This window comes from Teleopsis dalmanni, chromosome 2, assembly GCF_002237135.1.
Source record: "Teleopsis dalmanni isolate 2A chromosome 2, ASM223713v2, whole genome shotgun sequence".
Taxonomy (NCBI): Eukaryota; Metazoa; Arthropoda; class Insecta; order Diptera; family Diopsidae; genus Teleopsis; species Teleopsis dalmanni.
In genome coordinates this window covers 104,698,999-104,721,522 of record NC_051847.1, presented here as the reverse complement: position 1 = coordinate 104,721,522, position 22,524 = coordinate 104,698,999, and the positions used below count along the sequence as shown (strand labels likewise).

The 22,524-nt window shown below is 34.6% G+C and overlaps 3 protein-coding genes and 1 pseudogene across 3 annotated transcripts; 3 read left to right on the top strand and 1 right to left on the bottom strand.

Annotated features, from left to right (window-relative positions):
• LOC119675269 overlaps positions 1-3,206 on the bottom strand; it is a 31,850-nt pseudogene extending 28,644 nt beyond the window's left edge.
• Positions 3,207-15,203: 11,997 nt separating this feature from the next.
• On the top strand, positions 15,204-16,283 carry LOC119675267. The gene has a single exon (XM_038086457.1). The coding sequence runs from the start codon at positions 15,204-15,206 to the stop codon at positions 16,281-16,283; it is 1,080 nt and encodes a 359-aa protein (XP_037942385.1).
• Positions 16,284-16,344: 61 nt separating this feature from the next.
• Positions 16,345-17,973, top strand: LOC119675266. Its single transcript, XM_038086456.1, has one exon. It carries the CDS (start codon positions 16,345-16,347, stop codon positions 17,971-17,973), a length of 1,629 nt encoding a protein of 542 aa, XP_037942384.1.
• A 1,744-nt stretch (positions 17,974-19,717) lies between these two features.
• On the top strand, positions 19,718-22,052 carry LOC119686106. Its single transcript, XM_038100570.1, has 2 exons — positions 19,718-21,885; positions 21,945-22,052. The coding sequence occupies exon 1, from the start codon at positions 19,932-19,934 to the stop codon at positions 21,675-21,677; it is 1,746 nt and encodes a 581-aa protein (XP_037956498.1). The 5' UTR covers positions 19,718-19,931; the 3' UTR covers positions 21,678-21,885; positions 21,945-22,052.
• The last annotated feature ends 472 nt before the right edge of the window (positions 22,053-22,524 follow it).

Here is a 22,524-nt window from a genome sequence, read left to right as displayed (position 1 = left end):
TTTTTTTTTTTTTTTTTGGTATCGGACCTGGGGGAAAAATCTTCAAAAGATACAAGTGGCCCGTACCATTTGCATGCCCGATTCATGCACGACTCAAATTGAGTCATACATGCCTACGGACTAAAAAGTCCCCTACATTCTCAACTCAAAATCCTGAAAATCCGTGCAGTACGACAAATTAAGGTATTCCTTCACAGGGCAGGTTAGAAGAGCACTTAGCGTGCATTCACTCCGATTGTGTACTAAGTATTTCGTCCGCTCTAACAGTATTTATTGTTCTAGAGATTATGCTCTTGTAAAAGCTCCATTCCTCGATGCTTGCCAACATCTGCATTACCATAGTAGAAGGGCTGAATTCCCCAATTAGTGTCTCTAGATTTTGTCTAGTATCTACGAATCTTATACAGTCTCTAATTATGTGGTCAGGACTCTCAATTTTATCTGGACAGGACTGGCAGTACGGGTTACTTGCTAGCCTAAACCGGTATAAGTATTCACGGAAGCAGCCATGCCCCGTAAGAAACTGTGTTAATTGAAATCCCAAGTCTCCCGATCCTCGGTTAATCCAAACTCTTATATTTGGAATTAACGAATGCGTCCATCTTGATTTTTGGGAATGGTCCCACCTATGTTGCCATTCATTAAGGTATTTGTCTCTTATATCTAGATAAGACTCTGCCAGAGATTGCCCAGTTTCAGTCGTTCGCCGACGAGAGCGCTGTAAGAAATTGTCTCTGGCCAAGAACGCTTCAAGGTATATTGGCATGCGTCCAGTCAATACTCCCGCAGCATCGTCCGATACTGTACGGTAAGCACGGCAGATGCGTAGGTTTGACAATCTATGTGCACTTTTCATTACACGTGAATACGACTTAATGGTTGTAGCATGTGCCCACACCGGAGCAGCATAAAGCATCACCGACTTGGAGACTGATGCTAAAAGAACTCTAGCGGTGTCCTTGGGACCTCCTATGTTTGGCATTAATCGAGATAATGCGTTGCAGACACGTGATGCTTTATCTCCCGATTGTTTTAGGTGAGTTTTGAAACTCAACTAAGGTTACACCAAGATATGTAAGTTGGGGGCTAGATTGTATATCTACTCCACCCACTTTAATTGAGAGTTGTTCAATCTTTTTCCTACTTGTGATTAATAGCACCTCAGTTTTATGTTCAGCAAGCTCTAATCCGCTGTATTGCAGCCACGATTTAGCTGCTGCAATTTCTAGCCACTTCGTCTAGAGTTTTTGCAACCACTACTATTGCAATATCATCTGCATACCCAACTACGTGCACTCCGTCCGGCTTTTCAATTCGAAGGATACCATCGTACATGATATTCCAAAGAATTGGCCCTAGAACTGATCCCTGGGGACCCCTCCCGTAATCCTATATATTTTGGGTCCGGATTCTGTATCATATAAGAGTAATCTGTCTTTAAAATACGATGTTATAATTTTCAAAAGATATTCTGGGACTCTCATTTTCATCAGTGCATTTAAGATGCTACTCCACTCAGCAGTGTTGAAAGCATTTTTAACGTCTAAGGTCACTACCGCGCAGTACTTTTTAGTACCTCCTAGCCACCTTACGCCCTTAGTAGCTTCCTTTGCAATGTTGCATACATGTAGTACAGCATCAACAGTACAGCGTTTAGGTCTAAAGCCAAATTGGTTATTTGATAGACCCTGTCTTGCCTCTGTGAATTTTTCTAATCTAGAACTTATAATTCTTTCAAGGACCTTACCTGCAGTGTCTAATAAGCATAAAGGTCTATAAGATGATGGCAGTTCTGGGGACTTATTACCTTTAGGAATAAGCACCAATCTTTGCTTTTTCCAACACGAAGGGAAGATTCCTTCCTGTAGGCAGCTGTTGTAAACATCCGTAAATATAGAAGCTTGTTTTTGTATTGCCTTCTTCAGTACAGTATTGGGAATTCCATCCAAACCAGGAGATTTATTGGGCTTAACTCTGGAAGAAGCGGCTATGACTTCAGAATTTGTAACCGGAGGTATCCCATTTAAATCGGTGTTTATCGGTATTAAAATTCTAAGTTCTCCCTTTTTTGGGAACAAATGTTTCACGATATTCGCCATTATTTTAGGACATGAAGGTACCGAGCCTCTTAACCTCTTAAATTTACGCATTACTATTTTGTAGCCATCGCCCCAGACATTTTGGTCTACATCATTGATCAGAGTTTGAAAAGCTTGATTCTTACTCCTAATAATTGCCTTTTTAAGTTTAGATCTGTTCTCTCGGTATTTTTGTAGAAGCCTTTCCGCATCTACTCCAGATCTGTGACGTTGGAATTGCCTACGGGAGGCAAAGCACTGAGATCTTAGTAAAGCTATTTCTTCCGTCCACCAATAGTTTGATGGGCGCCCATTACCTCTGCCTTTTCTTGGCATTGATGCATCACAGACGTTGCATAATTCCTTCTTAAGGTGATTTGATTTTTCAAAAGCATCCCCGACTCCGAAACTCATGTTTTCGGTCATGAATTCCATTATCTCTGTGTCAAGATACTTAGTTTTCCAGCCTATTTGCTGTGCTTTTCTCTGCGATTTTTTCAAAACAAACTTCTCTTTTAGCGATAAGGAAAAAAGAATTGCATGATGGTCGCTGTGGGTGTAGTGGTTTGTTACATTCCATTGCGAACCCCTTACTAATGACGGGCTGACAAAGGTGAGATCTATGTAGGAAACGCCTCTACCATTATCGAACGTTGGGCTATGCCCATTGTTCAGTTGTATTAGGTTTAGTGAGGTAAACGTTTCTAATAGGGCTCTACCTCGGCGCGTTGTATTACTACTGCCCCATTCGACTGCCCAAGCATTGAAATCCCCTGCAACAATGATGGGAGTTTTGTTTCTGATTGTTCCTGATAGCCTATCAAGAAACTCTTCAAATCTCTCTTGGGAGATATTTGGGGATATGTAACAGCTGCACACATAGATACCCCGGATTCTGACAAGTACTAGACCTTCTTTTTGTATCAATACTCTTGGTTCAAACACTATGTCCTGTCCTAGCCAAATGGCAGCCTTTGCAGTAGTGTCTTGTACCCATTTGGAGGTTTCTTTTGATTTGTAAAACTCACTAATTATGAGTACATCTGTCTTTAATTCCAAAGCTGTTTGGGATAAAAGGTCTTGGGCAGCTTCGCATCGATTTAGGTTCAATTGCAGAAATTTAATCATCTTTTGGACTTAAGCTCCTGTATAGCCTTCCTGTAGAATTCACATTTGGAACTTCTTGAGTAGTGTAGATTGCCACCGTTGCAGTTTTCCGGACATAGGATGCATTTTCGTTGCGCCGAGCACGTTTTTGCCCTGTGGCCATCTTGTCCACATCTCATACATGTGCCTGATCTGTCATTATCGCTTTTGCACTGTCTAGCAGCGTGTCCAAATTGAAGACATTTGAAACACCTCATGGGTGTGATATGCTTTCTGATCCTACTGCGTACCCAGCCAACTCTGACTGAGGCAGCTGCGATCAATACACTGGCATCCTTAGTAGGAAGGTCAATAATTGCTGATCTTGTGCTGTCCCTTGCGGCACGCCAAAACTTGACGTTGATGTCACTTACATTTATTGCTGGAAATTGATCAGCAATCGCCGCGCGCACCTCTTCGTTGGATGTTATCTCGTCCAAATCCCTGCATTCTATTAGGGTGTGCTGTGTTAAAGATTTTACACTAGCACAATTCTGAAGTGTGTTTTTCATTTCATTGCAGAAGTCCTTCGCTAAATTTCCAGCTTCTTTGGTAAGCTGAATCAATATTTCCCCCTCTTTAGTTTTTCGGATTTTTTTCACGTTTTTTCCGAATTCTTGTAGCTCTGGTTTTGTTTTAATGATCTTTAACATTTCAGCGTAAGACTTGTCTGCCGTCTTACTAATGAGAATTGCTTCCGGTTTTACTCTAGGCGCTTTAATGAGGTCCAGATTTGGCACAGTTTTCCCTTTTTTCTTTTGCACTAGCTGCCATTTGTGAAAATTCGTTTCCTGCTCCTTACTTCCAATTTCTCTAATTTGGACTTTGGGTGGTGGACCGTTCAGTTTTTCTTTCGCAGCACGCTTTAGTGCTCCCTGAGTTTGCACGCTAATGGAAGCTACACTCTTAGCCACCAACGGCACTTGTGGCCCCCTTTCTTGTTCCGTCTTATACATCTTAACTATCAGTGCAAGCAGATCCCGCATATCCTTATTAATATGCCTTTGTGATTCCATCATCGCAGATAGTTGTACCAGCTTATCCTCTACACTATCATCAGGCTTGGGAGATAAAGGTATGTTTAATACCTCCTTCTCCATTGTTTTTTGTACTGCGTTTTGTTTCCGCAGAGGTGATGTTTTTTGCCCACTCATACCTTTTCGATACCCTATTAATTTAATTAGATTTAATTAAATTAAAAGGGTATCCTAAATTAATTAAATTAAAATAATTTAATACCTGTAAATTTCAAATGCTCAAAATTCCAAATTCAAGTAAAAATTAAAATTTGCTAATAAATTTAAAATTTGCTAATTAAATTAAAATATTCTGCTAAATTGCTAAATCAGTGTACAAGATTACACGATTGTTTAGGTTTTTGTGTAACAATTGATCTAATTATGTGATCGTTTTGTAACACTTATTCACTTTATAATGTTTCTGTTTAATAATTTCAATTGCTGTCTCTATCAGCTGATTTTATATGTGTGCAATTATTTTGCAAAACAAAAAAGCGCACAAAGTCAAACAAATTCAATAAAAATAAAAACAAAATATGTAAATTCAAAAAGTTGAATAATTTAAAATGAAATTTTTTAAAAAATAACACTTATCGGCTGCAGCTCTTTATCGCTCCAAGTGAGTACATTATATTCCACCGCATTTAAGAACTTTTTGTTGTTACAACACTTCAATTGCAGGAAATATATACCGAACTAGCGGACCGCACTCGAGACGCGTGTATTCGCGGCAAAAACCTTAATTGTTGTTCTCTTGATCATTATGTTCATGCAATTGCGTTTTCAAATTACTTTCCTTTACCGAAGGAAAATCATCCAAGTCAATTGCATTTCCTATTGTGTTCGAATCCATTATTTTCATTAATAACTGTCTACACTTATTACCATTAAATTATTATTTGCACTCTTTATTTTAAATCCCCCTTCTGAATTTGTCAGACACCGAGTTTAAATAAAACACGTCCGTTTGGTTAAGAGTGTCCAGTCAAAACTGACTTTCATTTCTTTATTATATTTCTTACATTAATGCACTCCGAGAGCGTAACACTTATGAGAGCATGAAAAGATGCATAAGAGCAATGATACTAGAAGTAACAATAAAGCAATAAATAAAAGTAAAATAACAAAAGAGTGACACTTCCAAAAGCAAATCACATCACAACAAACAGGCATGGCTAACCCCAACCTTGACTTCAATTAATCCAAATCAATAACTTTATTAAAACATATATATATAATAATATTTAAATTTTCATACAGGTTTTGCTTAACATAAATAATAAATTTTTTTTTATATATGATTAAATTTTTTTTTTTATATATGATTAAGTTAACTAATTTCTTGCTTACAGTATATGCTTATCGGACTGAAATTCATTTTATATTTGAAATGTTTTATAATAAATTTACAAAATATTAAGTATATTTATTTATATATTTACCATTCATCAGATTTTTTAGTAGTATATACAACAATATTATTCCTTAAGGGATTTGGCGACTCCTTTTTTACATTAAATATGTTTATACATAAATTTCCTTTTATACATTTTACAATAATTATTATCATAATTATGGTTATAAATAATGACATTAATCCGTACCAATATGAGTTGGAATTCAATTTAATAGAATTTAGAGACTTTGATATAAAACTTTTCTGATTATTTATTTTAATACTTAAATCATCAATATTTTTAATATTACTAGGTTTTAGTTTAGATAATAATTCAATTTCTTCTATTTCATTAATCTTTATGTTTAAACAGCAATCATCAGAATAACCATAATATAGGTTGTTAAATACAGTTTCATTTTTGTTATCAGATATTATAATTTTATAATCTACAGTTTCGAACTTACAATTAAAATCAAAATACAATATACCAACTCCATTCAAATATCCTTTTTCTTTAATTTTATTTTGTTTACATTCATATTCATATTTTATTTCATTGGTTACGGAGTACATCTATTTATTATCATTTATTTTCATGTATGTCTCTACATTATAAAGTATGTATTTAATTTGACAACGTTTACTGTTTCGTTCCATAAAGTTATTTAAAACACAATTTTCTACAGTAATAGTTGATTCAGATATTAATTCATTAGCTAACAGATAGCTATTATCAACAACTTCGAAATCATTTAAATTATCAAACATGGCAAAATATTCCTTATCCCTAGATATTAAAAAATAATTATTTTCCTTTTCTAATATTACCTGTTTATTCTTCTCAAATATTGGGACTGGTATTACCTGATAGGTATCATAAATGTCCTTTTTGACAAATGGAACTAGAACTATTACAACGATAACCTTCTTGCGTTCAAAAGCTTTAATTTTAGAATACTTTATAATTTGGCTGTATGATTCCAAACTAGGTGTATATAAAAGATTTGGTTCATTTTTACTTTTCAGTAATATATCAATAAATTTTTCTGGACTCAATAACATTGGGTGTATTAATTTTAGTTGCATGAATAAAATGATATCAATTAGCCTTTCTAATTTTAATTGAAGATCTAAACAACTGCTTACTATTTTTAATTCCATTTCTTGCATGTATTCAAATATAGCCATATTTTTACTATTTTCATTAACTGTTCCTATTAATGAGTTAAGTTTATTTATGAATTTATTGGTAGTATTCTGTATATCTTCGAAACTTTTCTTTATGTTTAAGTTTTGTTCATTTAAATTTTGAATAATTTTAATTTCTTCCTTCAACCCTGTTTTTATAAACTCTTCATTATTATTTATATCCGTTATCACCTTATTATAATATTCAGCATCCTCACTATCCATAGTACCAAATAAAACTTTAAGCCCTGATCCTATTATATTTAATATTCCTCTCTTGTTTCTATTTCCCTTCAAACTGGACTTAATTCCATGCATATTATGTACTACATTTATTTTTTTTATTAAATTTTTAAAATGCTGTTTTCCAAAAACAATGATCTCTTCACATTCGTGATAGGAATCTATGCAAGTTTTATCTACATGATCTACTTTACTCCCAAGCCAATTAATTTTATCTTCATAAGAAGTTAGATTTACATTAGTAATTATGGATATGTGACCGTCCACGATTCTGGTTTCCTGTACTTTCTTGAAATAGAAGCTTCCTTTTCCATTAATATCCTCGATTTTAAGAGCGAATATAGCTAGAAAAAAGCTGAACAGTTTAAACAAAATTAGTTTTCAATATATCTTTTAATTAGATTTTTTGAAATTTTTCTTGTTCTACGATTTGTTCTTATAAAGACATTAGCTTCGGTAACTTTTACAATGGTATATGGAGCAGTAAAAGTGTTCTCTAACTTTTTATTTTTTGTAAGATTTTTTACAACTATCTTTTGACCTACTTCATAATTAGGTGTATCTGTTATCTTTTTATCATAGATTAATTTTGACTTTTCCTTACAAACTGTTGTATTTTCTTTTACTTGCTTTTCAATGTTCTCTATGATAACTTTTATATTATTGACATATCCCCCTATAGTTACTAAATCTAAAGTGTCAATTCCACTCGGTCTATTTCCTTTCCTTCCAAAAACTATTTCGTGTGGTGAAAAAGCAGTGGAGGAATGAGTTGTTGTGTTATAACATAAACCTGCAAACTTCATTGCTTCATCCCAATTCGATTTCTCAAAATCAACTGTATTCAAATATTCTTTCAACCTTCCATGAATTCTTTCTATTGAACCATTTTCTCGTGGATGAGCCACACTAGTAGTAATATGTTTAATCTTAAAGATTTTAGCTAAATCCTTCATTAGTTCATTACATAACTCTGTACCATTATCTGTTAATATTATTTTTGGAATACCAAAATAGGTAATCCATTCATTTACAAACGCTTGAGCAACAGTTTCTGCGCTTTTATCTTTAAGTGGTGTAAAACGTACATATTTTGAAAGACTGTCTTGTACACTTAACCCGTACACATTTCCTGCTTCAGATATTGGGTAAGGTCCAGTTAAATCCATGCTGACTTGTTCAAGTGCACTAGAAACATTTGAAACCAATTGCATAGGCATTGTAGTAGGATGTTTATCTATTTTACCTAATTGACACTTTTTACAAGCTCTTATATAGTCTGCAACCATATCATTTAAATTTTTCCATGTATACTTTTCTCTAATTTTCGCAATAGTTGCTTTTTGTCCGACATGACCACCTATAATACTATCATGATATTCCTTAATTATTTCTTTCATTTTTTGAGAGTTTGTTACCACGATCATTTTTCCTCTCTCCTGAACATTTTCCTCAACATTGTTTTTAAAGTTTACTTTAACCGATTCTTTTTCATTATTTTCAATTTCTATTTTCTCCTGAGTATGTTCCGCTTTTTCATATTCTCGTTTGCTCTGTTCGCTACAACAACTACAACGTTTCTTTTTCTTTTCTTTTTTTTTCTTGTTACTACTAACACATTTCTACTTAAATGATCAGCTACTACTTTTTCAACTCCTTTTTTATATTCTATATCATATATATACTCTTCTAACTTAAGTCTCCATCGTACTAATCTTGATCCAGGGTCCTTTACATTAAACAACCATTTCAATGGCTTATGATCTGTTTTGATCAAAAATTTCTTTTCATACAAATATGGTCTGAATACTTTTACGGCCTAAACAATGGCCAAACACTCTTTTTCTGTTGTGCTATAATTTCTCTCAGCACTATTCAAACTTCTGCTAATAAACTGAATTGGCATATCTTTACGGTCACTCTCTTGTGATAGCACCGCCCCCAGACCTTCATTTGAAGCATCTGTTGTAACAATGAATTTCTTTTCAAAATCTGGAAATTGTAAGGTTACCACACTGGCTAGGCTATCTCTCAGTTTACCAAATGCATTGTCCTGCTCCTCCCTCCAAAAAAACTCAACTTCTTTCCTAAGAAGTTTATTAATAGGTGCCGCTATTTGACAAAAACCTTTAATAAATCTTCTATAATAATTTATCGCTCCCATGAACGACTGTATTTCCTTAATACTCTTTAGAGGAGACAATTTTACTATCGCCGAAACTTTATCTGGATTAGGTTTAACACCTCGTTCTCCAATAATATGACCCAAATATGCGACTTCTTTCCTTAGGAATTCACACTTATCTGCTTGTAGCTTGAGATTGGCTTTCCTTAGTTGCTGCAAAACATCTCTTAGTTTTTCATTGTGATCAGTTAAATCTTTACCATATACCACAATATCATCCATGTACACAAAACATCATTGTACTAATACAATGAGGAATGACAATTTTTTCATCTTCATAACGCGGAACACACACATCTAATCCATTCTTTTTACCTTTCTTAACCTTAATAGAACGAAAGACTTCCATTCTTGGCGGAACAAATTCTTCAAATTTATTACATTGGAGACTATGTACATTTTTATCAACATAAAATAAATCCTGGTTATAATCTATCTTGCACTTAAAAAATCAGCTCCGATTATGCCATCATATCCATAAACCAGATCATTTGGTATCACGTGAAAATTCCATCTGTAATTATGCGTTTTGCCTTTTAAATTCTTAATTCCTAATCTAATAGATGCATTTCGAAAATTTTTGTTTCCTTCCGGAGAAACATTCTTTTGTACTACCTTTGAGTAACATTTATTTGCAAAATGTCCTATTTTGCCACATTTAAAGCACTTCATAATTTTTTCTCCAGTGCTATTAGTTTGTTCCTTTTTCATGGTACATTTTGAAGCGATGTGTCCTAATTTTGCGCAATTGTAGCACTTTATTTGTGTTACTTTAACACTGAAATTTCGTCTCACACTTTGTCTGTAATTTATTCTAGATTCTTCATCCTGTGCAAATCTTCCAGCCTCTGACAACGATTGTGGACGACAATTGTTCACGTATTGGCCAATTTCTCCATCTAAGCCATTTATAAATGCATTTAAAACGATCTTAGTTTCAATATAATTATAAATATAATTATCATTGCTTTGTGCGATGTGAAATTTGAAATCGCACAACAAATTTGAGTGCGTGCATTTTTTTTCTTAACACCACAAATGTGCGTGTGCATATTTTAAAAATAATTTCCACTCGCACAGTGCAGTGTGCGATTTTGTGCACCACATTCCGAACTCTGAAATAAATATTTCAAAAGTTAATTTTCTGTTAAATTTTTTAATAGTGCACAGTTTTGTTTTCATTGTGACTTTTAATCCATTAAAACTTATTGTTAGTTTTTTTTTTATTGTCGATAATAATTATCCTTGTTGATAATATAATTTCACAACATAATTTTTTTTTTTATTTATTCGTTTCAGTTACTCAAAACACTCTTTTTAACATTTAGTCGTACCGTATACTAATTTTAGTAAATGAAAACACTTTTTAATTAATTTTTATTTTCAACCGAAAATTCTATCTTTACCGGTGCCACCAATTTATTTTGTTATGAACTTAAACAACGTGTTGATGTTTTGTTGGCTTGACTCGAACTGAATTAATAGAATCAAACAAAAGCTAACCAAACCAAATCAATTATGTTGAGATTTGCATTCTTAAGATAAGTGTGGCGGTGTTTGTCACTGTGTGCAGCTTGACTACAGTGATCATGGCTGAATCAGCATAAACAGTAAGTAAGCTTCAATGCACTTGAAATAGAGTAAACAGGAAGCGTTACTTTGTGTGTAGGATAAATTCCTAAACAAAACTGTGATATTGCGCTTTGTCTTTTATTTGTCTTTTGTTTTGTCTTGTCTTAAGACAAAACTTAATTTGACAAATATGTGGAATAAATCCACATAGCAAACGTTTTGTATTCATCAACGTTAAGAGTGCGTTTTAAATGTAATTCTAATTGATTTATGGTTTTTCGTAAAGTTTTGATGTTACTATTTTTTTGTGATATTTCGAGTTTTAATAATTTGGATGGGAAGTTGAATTCTATATTGTGGAAAGTATTTTTGTGTGTATTCAGTTTAAAATTAGTTGATATTTTTTTTGTCATATTCAACGCAAGTAATTTAAGCATTAACCAATAGAAGCAGTACATAAGATTCTATTGGAAATTCTATTGGAAACTTTGTTAGATTAAAGCACTCAAACAAAACAAGTGTTTTATTTGTACGTATAAGTAGTAGTAGTAGTAGTATTCTTTTTACTGTTATATATAGGTTATATTTACATTTACAAAATAAATTTATACATTTTCAATAATTTATAATATATAAAACATAAATATTATAAATAATTATAAGAAAAAAAAATAAGAAAAACCTAACTTATATTAAATAACTCATATTTATCCTTATACGATTATGGCTTTCGCCGTCAATCGAAGGTTTGGATTTGTGTTTGATGTTTTTTCTACATTGCAGTGGCTATCATATAAGTGACACATTAAAAACTTCAGCTTATGAGTGTTAAAATGCTTCTAATAAAATATTTTCTCTATAACGAAACGCAGCTTTCACATATGTCGATAACATATGCCAGTTTTCACCATTTAGCAGCCTCATTAACTCGTTAAGATCTAACGATTGTTTTCCAAAATAATTTACCCGTAGCTTCATTAAAATTGGACATTTACTAAGAAAATGTATTACATCTTCCTTTTCTCCCGTATTCCACAGTGTGCATCTCGGGTCTGACGAGTTCCTATAGGGAGCGTTGTTGAGCTTTAACAGTTCTCCTCGTGTTTAGAAAATATATCCAATTGCTTCAGCATTGAAACGATCGGCGAAGTAACTGTTGTTGCGTAAGTCACAATTAAGCAGCCTGTATAAAACACGAGTTTAGCTTTGTCGACTTTCTGCCACGAATTTTTCTTTAAACGCAATACCGATTTTTACTAATATATTTTGCTGCCACTGCTTCCACGAATGTTAGTTGTCGATTATCAGCGTTTCATCGTGGGCCGTTGCTAGATCAGCCCACGTTTTAAAAAAGTTACTCTTCTGCTGCATTAGAGATATAACTAAGATTTTAGGTAACCGCGAGCTTTCCATGTTGAAAACTTTTAACATGTAGTTGAAGTGATTTTCTAAAGTACAAGTACAGAGATGATAAGCTAGTCTCCAAATAAATCATTCGGTTGGGTGTGTTAAGCGGTAATCGCCATATTTTTTTTACAAAAAATCGTAATTGAATTTTTACACCATTTATAAATGCGCCTCCAGATAGATGTGTAACCACGTCGTCTATATAAAGTGAGAACAGAATCGAACTGAGTATGCAACCTTATTAAACTCCTGAATCAGTAGCAAACCATTCTGACAAGTGTTCCCCATCCCATACAGCTGCATAATTTTCGTTATATAAACTGGTTAGAACTTTGATAAATTTGGTTGACAGGAACGGCAAGACAACCCTCCTGATTGAAATCATTATCTAGCACTGGAACAGTTGGTGCAAGATACAATGGTGGAATGGACTAGTAAGTCGACCAAGATTGAGACATCAATTAGGTCAACTTATCAACCATCGGCTACTTTGCCAACAATATCTCTTCCAAAGTTCAGTGGAGATTATTTGAGTTGGCGACAATTCAGTGATCTGTTTGCACAACTGATACACAATCAAAGAATATCAGACTCACAGAAACTCTGGTATTTGAAAACCAATATTCAAGGCGAAGCTGAAGCACTCATCAAGCATTTGCAAATATCAGATGCAAATTATGAGACGGCATGGCAATCCAACAATAAACCAGAACACACCCAAGTTAGCAAATAAATTTACCGACTGGAAATATTTTCAGCTTCAGCTTGTACATTTGCACAAGTTTGATCATATTGTTAACAGCGAGCAACTAGATGACGCAGTACTTCATTTCACTCAGCAATTGCAGATGGCAGCGTGGAACAGTACACCAACACCAAAACTACAAACTCTACATGGTAAAAAATACCCACCCTTCATCACAGAAAAGATTACGGAGAAGCGAAAATTGCGAAAACGTTGGCAAGCAACAAGATGTCCGTTAATTAAATCGCAACTAAACCGAGCAACTAAAAAGTTACGCACAGCCATCAAATCATACAAAAATAATACCTTTAATAGTTTTCTGATGGGCCTCACGGCAGACAAAAAATAATGAATACTCTTTGTGGAAAGCTGCTAAATCATTTAACAGACCAATGCAGCAGTCTGCCCCAGTAAAAATAAACGAAACTCACTGGGCTAAAACAAATTCTCAAAAGGCGAACCTGTTTGCTGAACACTTAGAGAAAACCTTCAGTCCAAATGAAGGCCAAGATGTTATTGGGTTAAGTACAAATTGGCCCGAAAGCAACACTGAAATTGTTCCAGTCACTACGGAAGAAGTGAGAAAACAAATTTTAAAAATGAAACTCAAAAAATCTCCTGGTTTTGACTTAATAACGGCTGAAGTTCTTCGGAACTTACCCAATAACTGCATCATCTACCTATGCGATTTAATTAATTCGTGCCTCCGTTTGAAACATGTACCCATTTTTTGGAAATTCGCTGAGGTAATTATGATACCCAAACCAGGGAAGTCTCCCAATGATGTATCCTCATATAGGCCAATATCTCTATTGCCAACCTTATCGAAGCTTTTTGAAAAACTACTACTAGCGCGTTTATCACCAATAATCGAGAGAAGACGCTTAATTCCGGATCATCAATTCGGCTTCAGAAAAAACCACTCAACCATCGACCAAATACATGTAGTCGTAAATGCCATTGAATTGGCGATGCAAGAGAAGAAAGTGTGTTGTGCCGTGTTCTTAGATGTATCACAAGCCTTCGATAAGGTTTGGCATACAGGATTACTCCATAAACTTAAATCATTATTGCCTATACAATACTATAAGCTGCTATCATCGTATCTAAACGACAGGTACTTCAGTGTTAAATATGAAGATGCACATTCAGCACTAAAGTAGATTAGCGCAGGCGTCCCGCAGGGGAGCATTCTTGGGCCCATTCTATATCTCCTGTATACACACGACTTACCCTCTGCAAACCAACTAGTTACAGCAACATTTGCAGACGATACTGCGGTTCTAGCAATCGAAAACAATATAGAAAACGCGACGGCTAATCTGCAACACACAGTCAATCAAATTGCTTCATGGGAAAAAAAATGGAGAATCAAGCTAAATAAGGAAAAATCAGTACATATAGTCTTCTCATTGAGAAATTATAACCATATTCCAATTCATATCGATGCCACAAAAATTCCACACGCCAACGAAGCCAAATATCTGGGCATTACGCTTGACGCCAAGCTGCGCTGGAAAGCGCATGTTAAGAAAAAACGAGAAGGCTTGACCTAAAACTAAACAAATTTTACCACCTCATAGGCAGGCGCTCTAAACTGGCAATCCACAACAAACTAATGGTCTACAATCAAATACTGAAGTCGGCTTGGAGTTATGGCATACAATTCTGGGGTTGTGCCAGCAAGAAATACATTGCAACTATCCAGCGCTTTCAAAAAAAAGTACTAAGATACATCGTAAATGCTCCATATTACATTAGAAACAGTGATCTCCACCGTGACCTTGACATACCAACAGTCGACGTCGTGGCAAAAAGGTGTACCATTGCTCACAAACAGCGACTGAAAACACATGTCAACGTTACAGCATCCAGTTTTCTCCAGGTGGTTGCGATATCTAGACGGCTAAAAAGGAAAACAGTGGCAGTCTTAATGGACAGCGAGTAGCAAAATAAAAAAAAAATTTTTTTTTTTTTTACATTAAATATTAAAATCAAATTGCTTATTAGTACCTTTTTTTTGTTATTTGTACTAGGTGCAATATTAAAACGATTTTTGTCTTTATTTGAAGAATCGTTAATAAAAAAAAAAAAAAAAAAAAAATGGCAATTACTACAAAGTAGATATGAGAATAAAAGAGTTCTAGTATCAGCAGTTTTGCAACGTTTGACAGCTCAAAACTCTTTATATGACCATCCAACAGTCCAAGCCATTAAAAATATGCATGACACAACAAAGGAAAGTCTATGTGAACTTCATAATTTAAATATTGAAACATCAACTTGGGATCCAATTTTAGTTCACATACTACTAAAAAAGTTGGATAAAAATACACATTGCAGTTTTGAACAAACTCTTACTAACCCAAGGGAGATGCTCACAATAAAACGATTCTTAGAATTTTTAGAATTGAAATTTCAATCACTTGAGCCTATAGGTCTAGGAGACAATGCAGTATATAAACCCAACAAAAGGATAGCCGTAACTATGGTTTGTTCAGATCTATGTAAAGTTTGTAATACAGATAAACATCCGATCTACTATTGCAAAAAATTCATTGAAATGACTCCTCCTGAACGATTAAATTGGATTCAACGACAAAAACTATGTGTGAATGGTTTCAAATCCGATCATAAAGCAAAGGTTTGTGAAGCTGGATCATGTAAAAAATGTGCCAAGAAGCATAACACTTTGCTTCATTTAGAGCAACAGTCACCTAAACCTTCAAGGGCACCAGCAACAAACACAAAGTCAACCACAACATTGATCAACGCTAATGAATCGCCATCCATAACAGCAACAACTAATGCAAAGGGTACTCGTAATTACGTTCTGCTAGCCACTGCAAAGGTGCGCATTATTGCAAACAATGGACGAACGTGTGATGTTCGTGCCATACTCGACTCAGGTTCTCAAGTGAACCTAGTAACCCAAAGAGTAATCAACAAGTTATCTTTAATTACCACAAATTCAAATCTATCGATCGAAGGTATTGGCCGTCAATTCGGGAACTCAAAATCTCGCGTAAATGTTGAACTGCAGACTACTAATGGAAGCTTCAGGACGAGACTAGAGGCATTTGTATTGCCACAAATAATATCAGCACAACCGTCACGAGACCTAGATATCTCGGATTGGCAGATCCCACAGAATGTAGAATTAGCAGACCCCAGCTTTAACAGATCTGGAAGAATTGACATGCTGATTGGTGCTGAATTCTATCATACTCTACTTCAACCAGAACAATTGATAATAGGAAAGAATTCGCCACTGTTACAAAATTCGGTTCTAGGTTGGTAAGACTAAAACTACAACAGATATTAAACCAACATGCGCTATTACTACAGGAGAAGTTGGTGAAATGTCAGAAATGATAGAACGATTTTGGAAGTTAGATAACATTGAGACTGCAGAAAGGGTTTTGACTTTATCTGAGAAATGGTGTGAAAATCACTTTACAAATCATGTAAAGACAAATCACGATGGTCGTTTCATTGTACGCTTACCCTTCCGCGATGATCCCACAACACTTGGTAGATCGCGTGAGATAGCATTCAATCGATTTTGTTCTCTGGAAAGGAAGTTACAAAGGGACCCAAATTTATACAAGGAGTACATAAAGTTCATGGATGACTACGAGTCATTAGGTCACATGGAAAAAGTTTGCCCGAAAGATGTCAAAGGAGCACAATATTTCATTCCTCATCATTGTGTCTTGAAACCTGACAGCACTATAACCAAATTGAGAGTTGTCTTTGATGCATCAGCAAAAACATCAAGCGGTTTAGCACTAAACGATATTTTGCACAAAGGTCCAACAGTGCAAAGTGATCTTTTTTCAATACTGTTGCGTTTTAGAATACACCGGTTTGTATTTACGGCTGATATTGAGAAAATGTACCGGCAAATTCAAGTACATGATGAAGATACAGCACAGCAGCTGATAATCTGGAGAAAAAGTGCTGATGATAGTATACAATATTACCGACTGAAAACGGTTACATATGGAACGAAGTCAGCCCCTTATCTTGCAACAAAATGTCTTCAACACCTTGCGAAACATAATATGACCAACTATCCGCTTGGAGCACCTGCATTACTTAATGATTTTTATGTAGATGACTGTTTAAGCGGAACTAACAGCATCATTACCGCCTTAGACACTCAACAACAACTTACGGAACTGCTCAGTAAATCAGGATTTAAACTGAGAAAATGGTGCTCAAATAATACACGACTCCTACAAAACATTCCGATAGAAGACCAAGAAATCAACCTTGATTTAGATGACTCAGCCATAAAGCCAACAAAAACATTAGGCATTATTTGGCTCCCGAAATCAGTCGAATTTTGCTGTAAGGCAGAGATGTCATCAGAACAACCTATCACGAAGCGGATTGTGGCATCGGACTTAGCTCGAATTTTTGATCCTTTGGGAATTTTTGGCCCCATTACTGTAACAGCTAAAATATTCATGCAGGAATTGTGGCAACAAAACTATTCCTGGGATGCTGAACTGTTACCTCAGGCTCAGCTAGAATGGAAGCGTTTTAGAAATGACTTACAAACATTAAATACTGTGAAAGTACCCAGACATATTTTTAATTCAACGGTTCCCTGTTCGATTCAATTACACGTGTTTACGGATGCATCAGAGAAGGCATATGGAGCAGCTATGTACGTGCGAGCAATATATAATGATAAGACAATAACATCGAGACTATTGTGCGCCAAATCTAGAATAGCACCATTAAAGAAACAGACACTTCCACGACTAGAACTCTGCGCAGCATTGCTGGGAGTCGAATTAGCAGAAAGAGTAAAACAAGATTTAAAGTATCAAAACGTGCCAACCTACTTTTGGTCCGATTCCGAAATTGTTTTGTCATGGATAATATCTTCATCTGCCTCATTGCACACATTCGTAGCAAATCGTATTAGCAAAATTCAAGAGATGTCACATGCTGATCAATGGCATCATGTGGCGTAATCCAGGATAATCCAGCTGACATCATTTCCAGAGGAATAAAAGTTAAAATGTTCAATTATTCACATATATGGTTTTTTGGTCTACTCTTTCTTCATGGAGGCAACGAATTTTGGCAACAGCCAAACCCAAAGGCATTTAACATCTCAACTTGTAAGGATGGAAATTTACACTAAATTTCCACCTACATAAACGCTACATAAACATGCACTAAAAACAATAACAACACGAACTAAAACACATCAACACAACACAGTTTTTTATAAAACGACACACTTTTTATATGGTTATGTTCAAACTTGGAAAAAGTAGACTCACTGGTAATAAATGTTGCAAATATCTGGAATTAAATAGATTAATTAATATTTAAAATATTTAGTCACAACCATTTACCAAAACCCAAACCGCTTACAAGCCTTAATAACATCTCAAACTAAGCTGAAATAATATTAAAATGAAATATAAAAATATAATTAAATAAATTAATAATAAACTCACCTTATTTATTTGTTAATTATATTTCTTGTTTTTATGTTGTAAATATTCATCAAATATTTGCACTTTTAATATTTTATTTATCGTAACAAACAAAGAGTAAATAAAAAAAACCACCACCGACCGAATGTAGTTTTAAAACACGTTTTGTAAGAATCAAACAAAGCAGCGTTAACATAAGAAAACAACAAAAATATTCGCCGTAAGAGAAGCTTAAAGAGAAGATAAATACCCAAGCTGAGTACCGCACAAAACATGAAATAGAACATCAGAACGGCAAGAATAAACAAGAATTACGTGAGATCAGCTGTAAATAAAATGATACGCTACACAAAAGCTCGGTCGAGTGTGTATATAAGACGCGCATTTTATTTATGCGAACACTTTGGTTTATAATTTCAAAGGCACATACACCTTGGAAGACCAAGTCAACTAAGCTCTAGAGGCACAAAGGCATAATAACTATTAGGACACGACAGGTGGTTTAACGTCGACTGGGTCCAAAATAGTTAATAAAATTAAAATACATAAGGATATTTTATATGAAAAAAATATCGAATCAAGGTATAATAACTATTAGGACACGACAGGTGGTTTAACGTCGACTGGGTCCAAAATAGTTAATAAAATTAAAATACATAAGGATATTTTATATGAAAAAAATATCAAAATCAAAACATAATAATTATTAAGACACGACAGGTGGTTTAACGTCGACTGTGTCCAAAATATTTGCTAAAATCAAAATATATAAGGATATTTTATATAAAAAAATATCTTTCGGAAGGAATAATTACTAGATAATTATTAAGACACGACAGGTGGTATCACGTCGACTGTGTCCAAAGTAATTCTCTGTGATACACAAAGGAGACTGACTATAACGAAAATCTCCAAACGAAGGCATAATTGTACTTGAATACGACCGGAGGTCTCACACCAACAATAAGGTCAGAAGAATACAAAATCAGGGGCTTGAAGAAGGAAGATCTATCAAAAATATTCAAGGACTGACACTTCTCCAAGAATATCTTTATTTAATTATTAAATTTTTATCCTTTTGAAAAAAACTACATATTTAAATTTTGTATATATATACATATATATTTATTTTATTTTTTTTTTTCTGTGGAACAAAGTTAATTTGTTTTACTATACTAAATAAATACTTAAAATTTATGAACTCTGAATAAAGTATTAAGTAAATAAAGAAATTGAAATAAAATCACAGCGCTTTGAATATTTTGGTCACAATCTATAAATTTATTGTGACGACTTTGGTGAGACTGAGCATACCTCAGCAAATAGGCAACGACTGCGAGAAAGGGTCGTTACAGTTGGCGCCCGAGCAGGGACCAAAATATTCAAAAGTCGTTAAAATAGTGATGGAAATATAGTAGTCAAGCAAAGAAAATCTAAAAAAACTAGATGACATAAAATAGCAACATAAATCGTAAGAAGAAACAATGTCGGTGGGATCAAGAGGAATACCAGGGACTGAAGAAAGTTCAATAAATCCTCCAATGTGCTCTTATCGTCAGACAATTGAATACGTAGAGAAATGGTCCTTCAGATATCACGGTGGCAAGGACACCTTAGATTTCATCGAACACATAGAGGAACTAGCAGACATGTACAACATCGATGTAAATCAAATTCCTCGAACAATGCCTCTACTCCTCGAAGGCGAAGCACTAGAATGGTTTCGCAATAACAATTGTCGTTGGTCACTTTGGACACGTTTCAAGTACGATTTCTTATCATTTTTCATTTCTGCTAGATATTTAGAGAACCTACAGGATGATGTAATATCCCGCCATCAAAAACCCAATGAGAATTTCAAAACATATTTAATTAACATCAAAAATCTTATGCGACGAGCCTGCACAAATCCAGATTCGCAATTAGAGCGAATATATCAAAACATGAGCGCAGACTACCGAATCTTTATCAGACGTCGAGATTTTTCCAGCTTAGAAGAATTAAAAATACTTGCTGATGACTTCGAAGAGCTTCGCAGAGAACAGCATAAAGTGAATCGGGACGGTACACGAAAAGAAACTATGGGCAGGTGCATCGTAGTGGAGTGCTCAGAAACGATGCCATTACAAAATACTATGAGATGCATACCCACTACGCCAATACGGGATAAACTTATCCAGCATCATAAATCAGAGCCACCTATCTTGAACAAGCAACAGAACCGACCGACGGCAAAGCAAACAACAGCAGTAAGAACTAGAATTACCAATCCATCAACAGAATTATTACCTAAGCCAAGCATAATAACACAGCACAAGCAATGTAAAAATTATTTAGAGCAAATGTCATGCAAATGTCTCGTACCATCGCAAGATCCAGAACCAAGCAAAGAAACCCCAGAAGTGTATGATTTACACCAACAGGAATTCAGACAAATTCAAGAGATACAACAAGTGCAAATTGAAGAATTACAGCGAATGCAAAATCCAAAACCTGTCAATAAAACTCCAGAAATACCTAAGCAACAGTCAGTCAGACAAGATCAACGAGTTTTACCAGTTCAACAGCATGTCGAACAACTACAGCAAAAACGGCAACGCGAGACGCCAAACAAAAGAAATCTAGAAAGAATTAACCTAGTCCAAGTCATACAAGATAAACCGATGTTTCAAATACCACCACCACAAAGACTCCAACATGTTACAACTACTGAAGAATATACACAGGTGCAAGAGGCACATTCACAACGAAATCCACCGCTTCAAGAAGAACAACTTAGGAGACCATCGACTAAATTAGTAAGAACATCGTTACTTTCCATACCTCAAGATCAAGTACACTCAGAGACGTCGCTAATACCGCGACAGGAAATGTCCGTCAAGCAATCAGATCAATGTCAACAGGAGATTAAAGTCATCGAAAATAAAACTACACAACATCGAATGACTCACAAAACCCCAAGTCCCATTCAAGAATCACAACGAGTTTCACATCAAGGAAAAGATAATTCTACTCAACTGAGAGAAAAAGTAAATATCCCTATGATGCAAATAAAAGAACAATGTCTCGGAAGTTGGAATTCTTCCAGCAATCGAACTCAGCAAAAGCAAATGGAAAGTCAAGGTGAACTCCAGCAGAGCGATCACGACTATATTAACACGCATCAAGACAAGTTTTACAAAGTGTTTAAATCTTCAAAGAAACGAAATAGAAATCACTCAAGCAGGTAGTGGTTCAGATCCAGTTAACTTTCCCGAAGAAGGAGGGAAATGTAAGGATGGAAATTTACACTAAATTTCCACCTACATAAACGCTACATAAACATGCACTAAAAACAATAACAACACGAACTAAAACACATCAACACAACACAGTTTTTTATAAAACGACACACTTTTTATATGGTTATGTTCAAACTTGGAAAAAGTAGACTCACTGGTAATAAATGTTGCAAATATCTGGAATTAAATAGATTAATTAATATTTAAAATATTTAGTCACAACCATTTACCAAAACCCAAACCGCTTACAAGCCTTAATAACATCTCAAACTAAGCTGAAATAATATTAAAATGAAATATAAAAATATAATTAAATAAATTAATAATAAACTCACCTTATTTATTTGTTAATTATATTTCTTGTTTTTATGTTGTAAATATTCATCAAATATTTGCACTTTTAATATTTCATTTATCGTAACAAACAAAGAGTAAATAAAAAAAACCACCACCGACCGAATGTAGTTTTAAAACACGTTTTGTAAGAATCAAACAAAGCAGCGTTAACATAAGAAAACAACAAAAATATTCGCCGTAAGAGAAGCTTAAAGAGAAGATAAATACCCAAGCTGAGTACCGCACAAAACATGAAATAGAACATCAGAACGGCAAGAATAAACAAGAATTACGTGAGATCAGCTGTAAATAAAATGATACGCTACACAAAAGCTCGGTCGAGTGTGTATATAAGACGTGCATTTTACTTATGCGAACACTTTGGTTTATAATTTCAAAGGCACATACACCTTGGAAGACCAAGTCAACTAAGCTCTAGAGGCACAAAGGCATAATAACT

What these genes read in the sequence shown, in the direction of transcription:
- LOC119675266 (XM_038086456.1), top strand. Translation starts at nt 16,345, where the DNA reads ATGTCAGAAATGATAGAACGATTTTGGAAGTTAGATAACATTGAGACT.
- LOC119675267 (XM_038086457.1), top strand. Translation starts at nt 15,204, where the DNA reads ATGCATGACACAACAAAGGAAAGTCTATGTGAACTTCATAATTTAAAT.
- LOC119686106 (XM_038100570.1), top strand. Translation starts at nt 19,932, where the DNA reads ATGTCGGTGGGATCAAGAGGAATACCAGGGACTGAAGAAAGTTCAATA.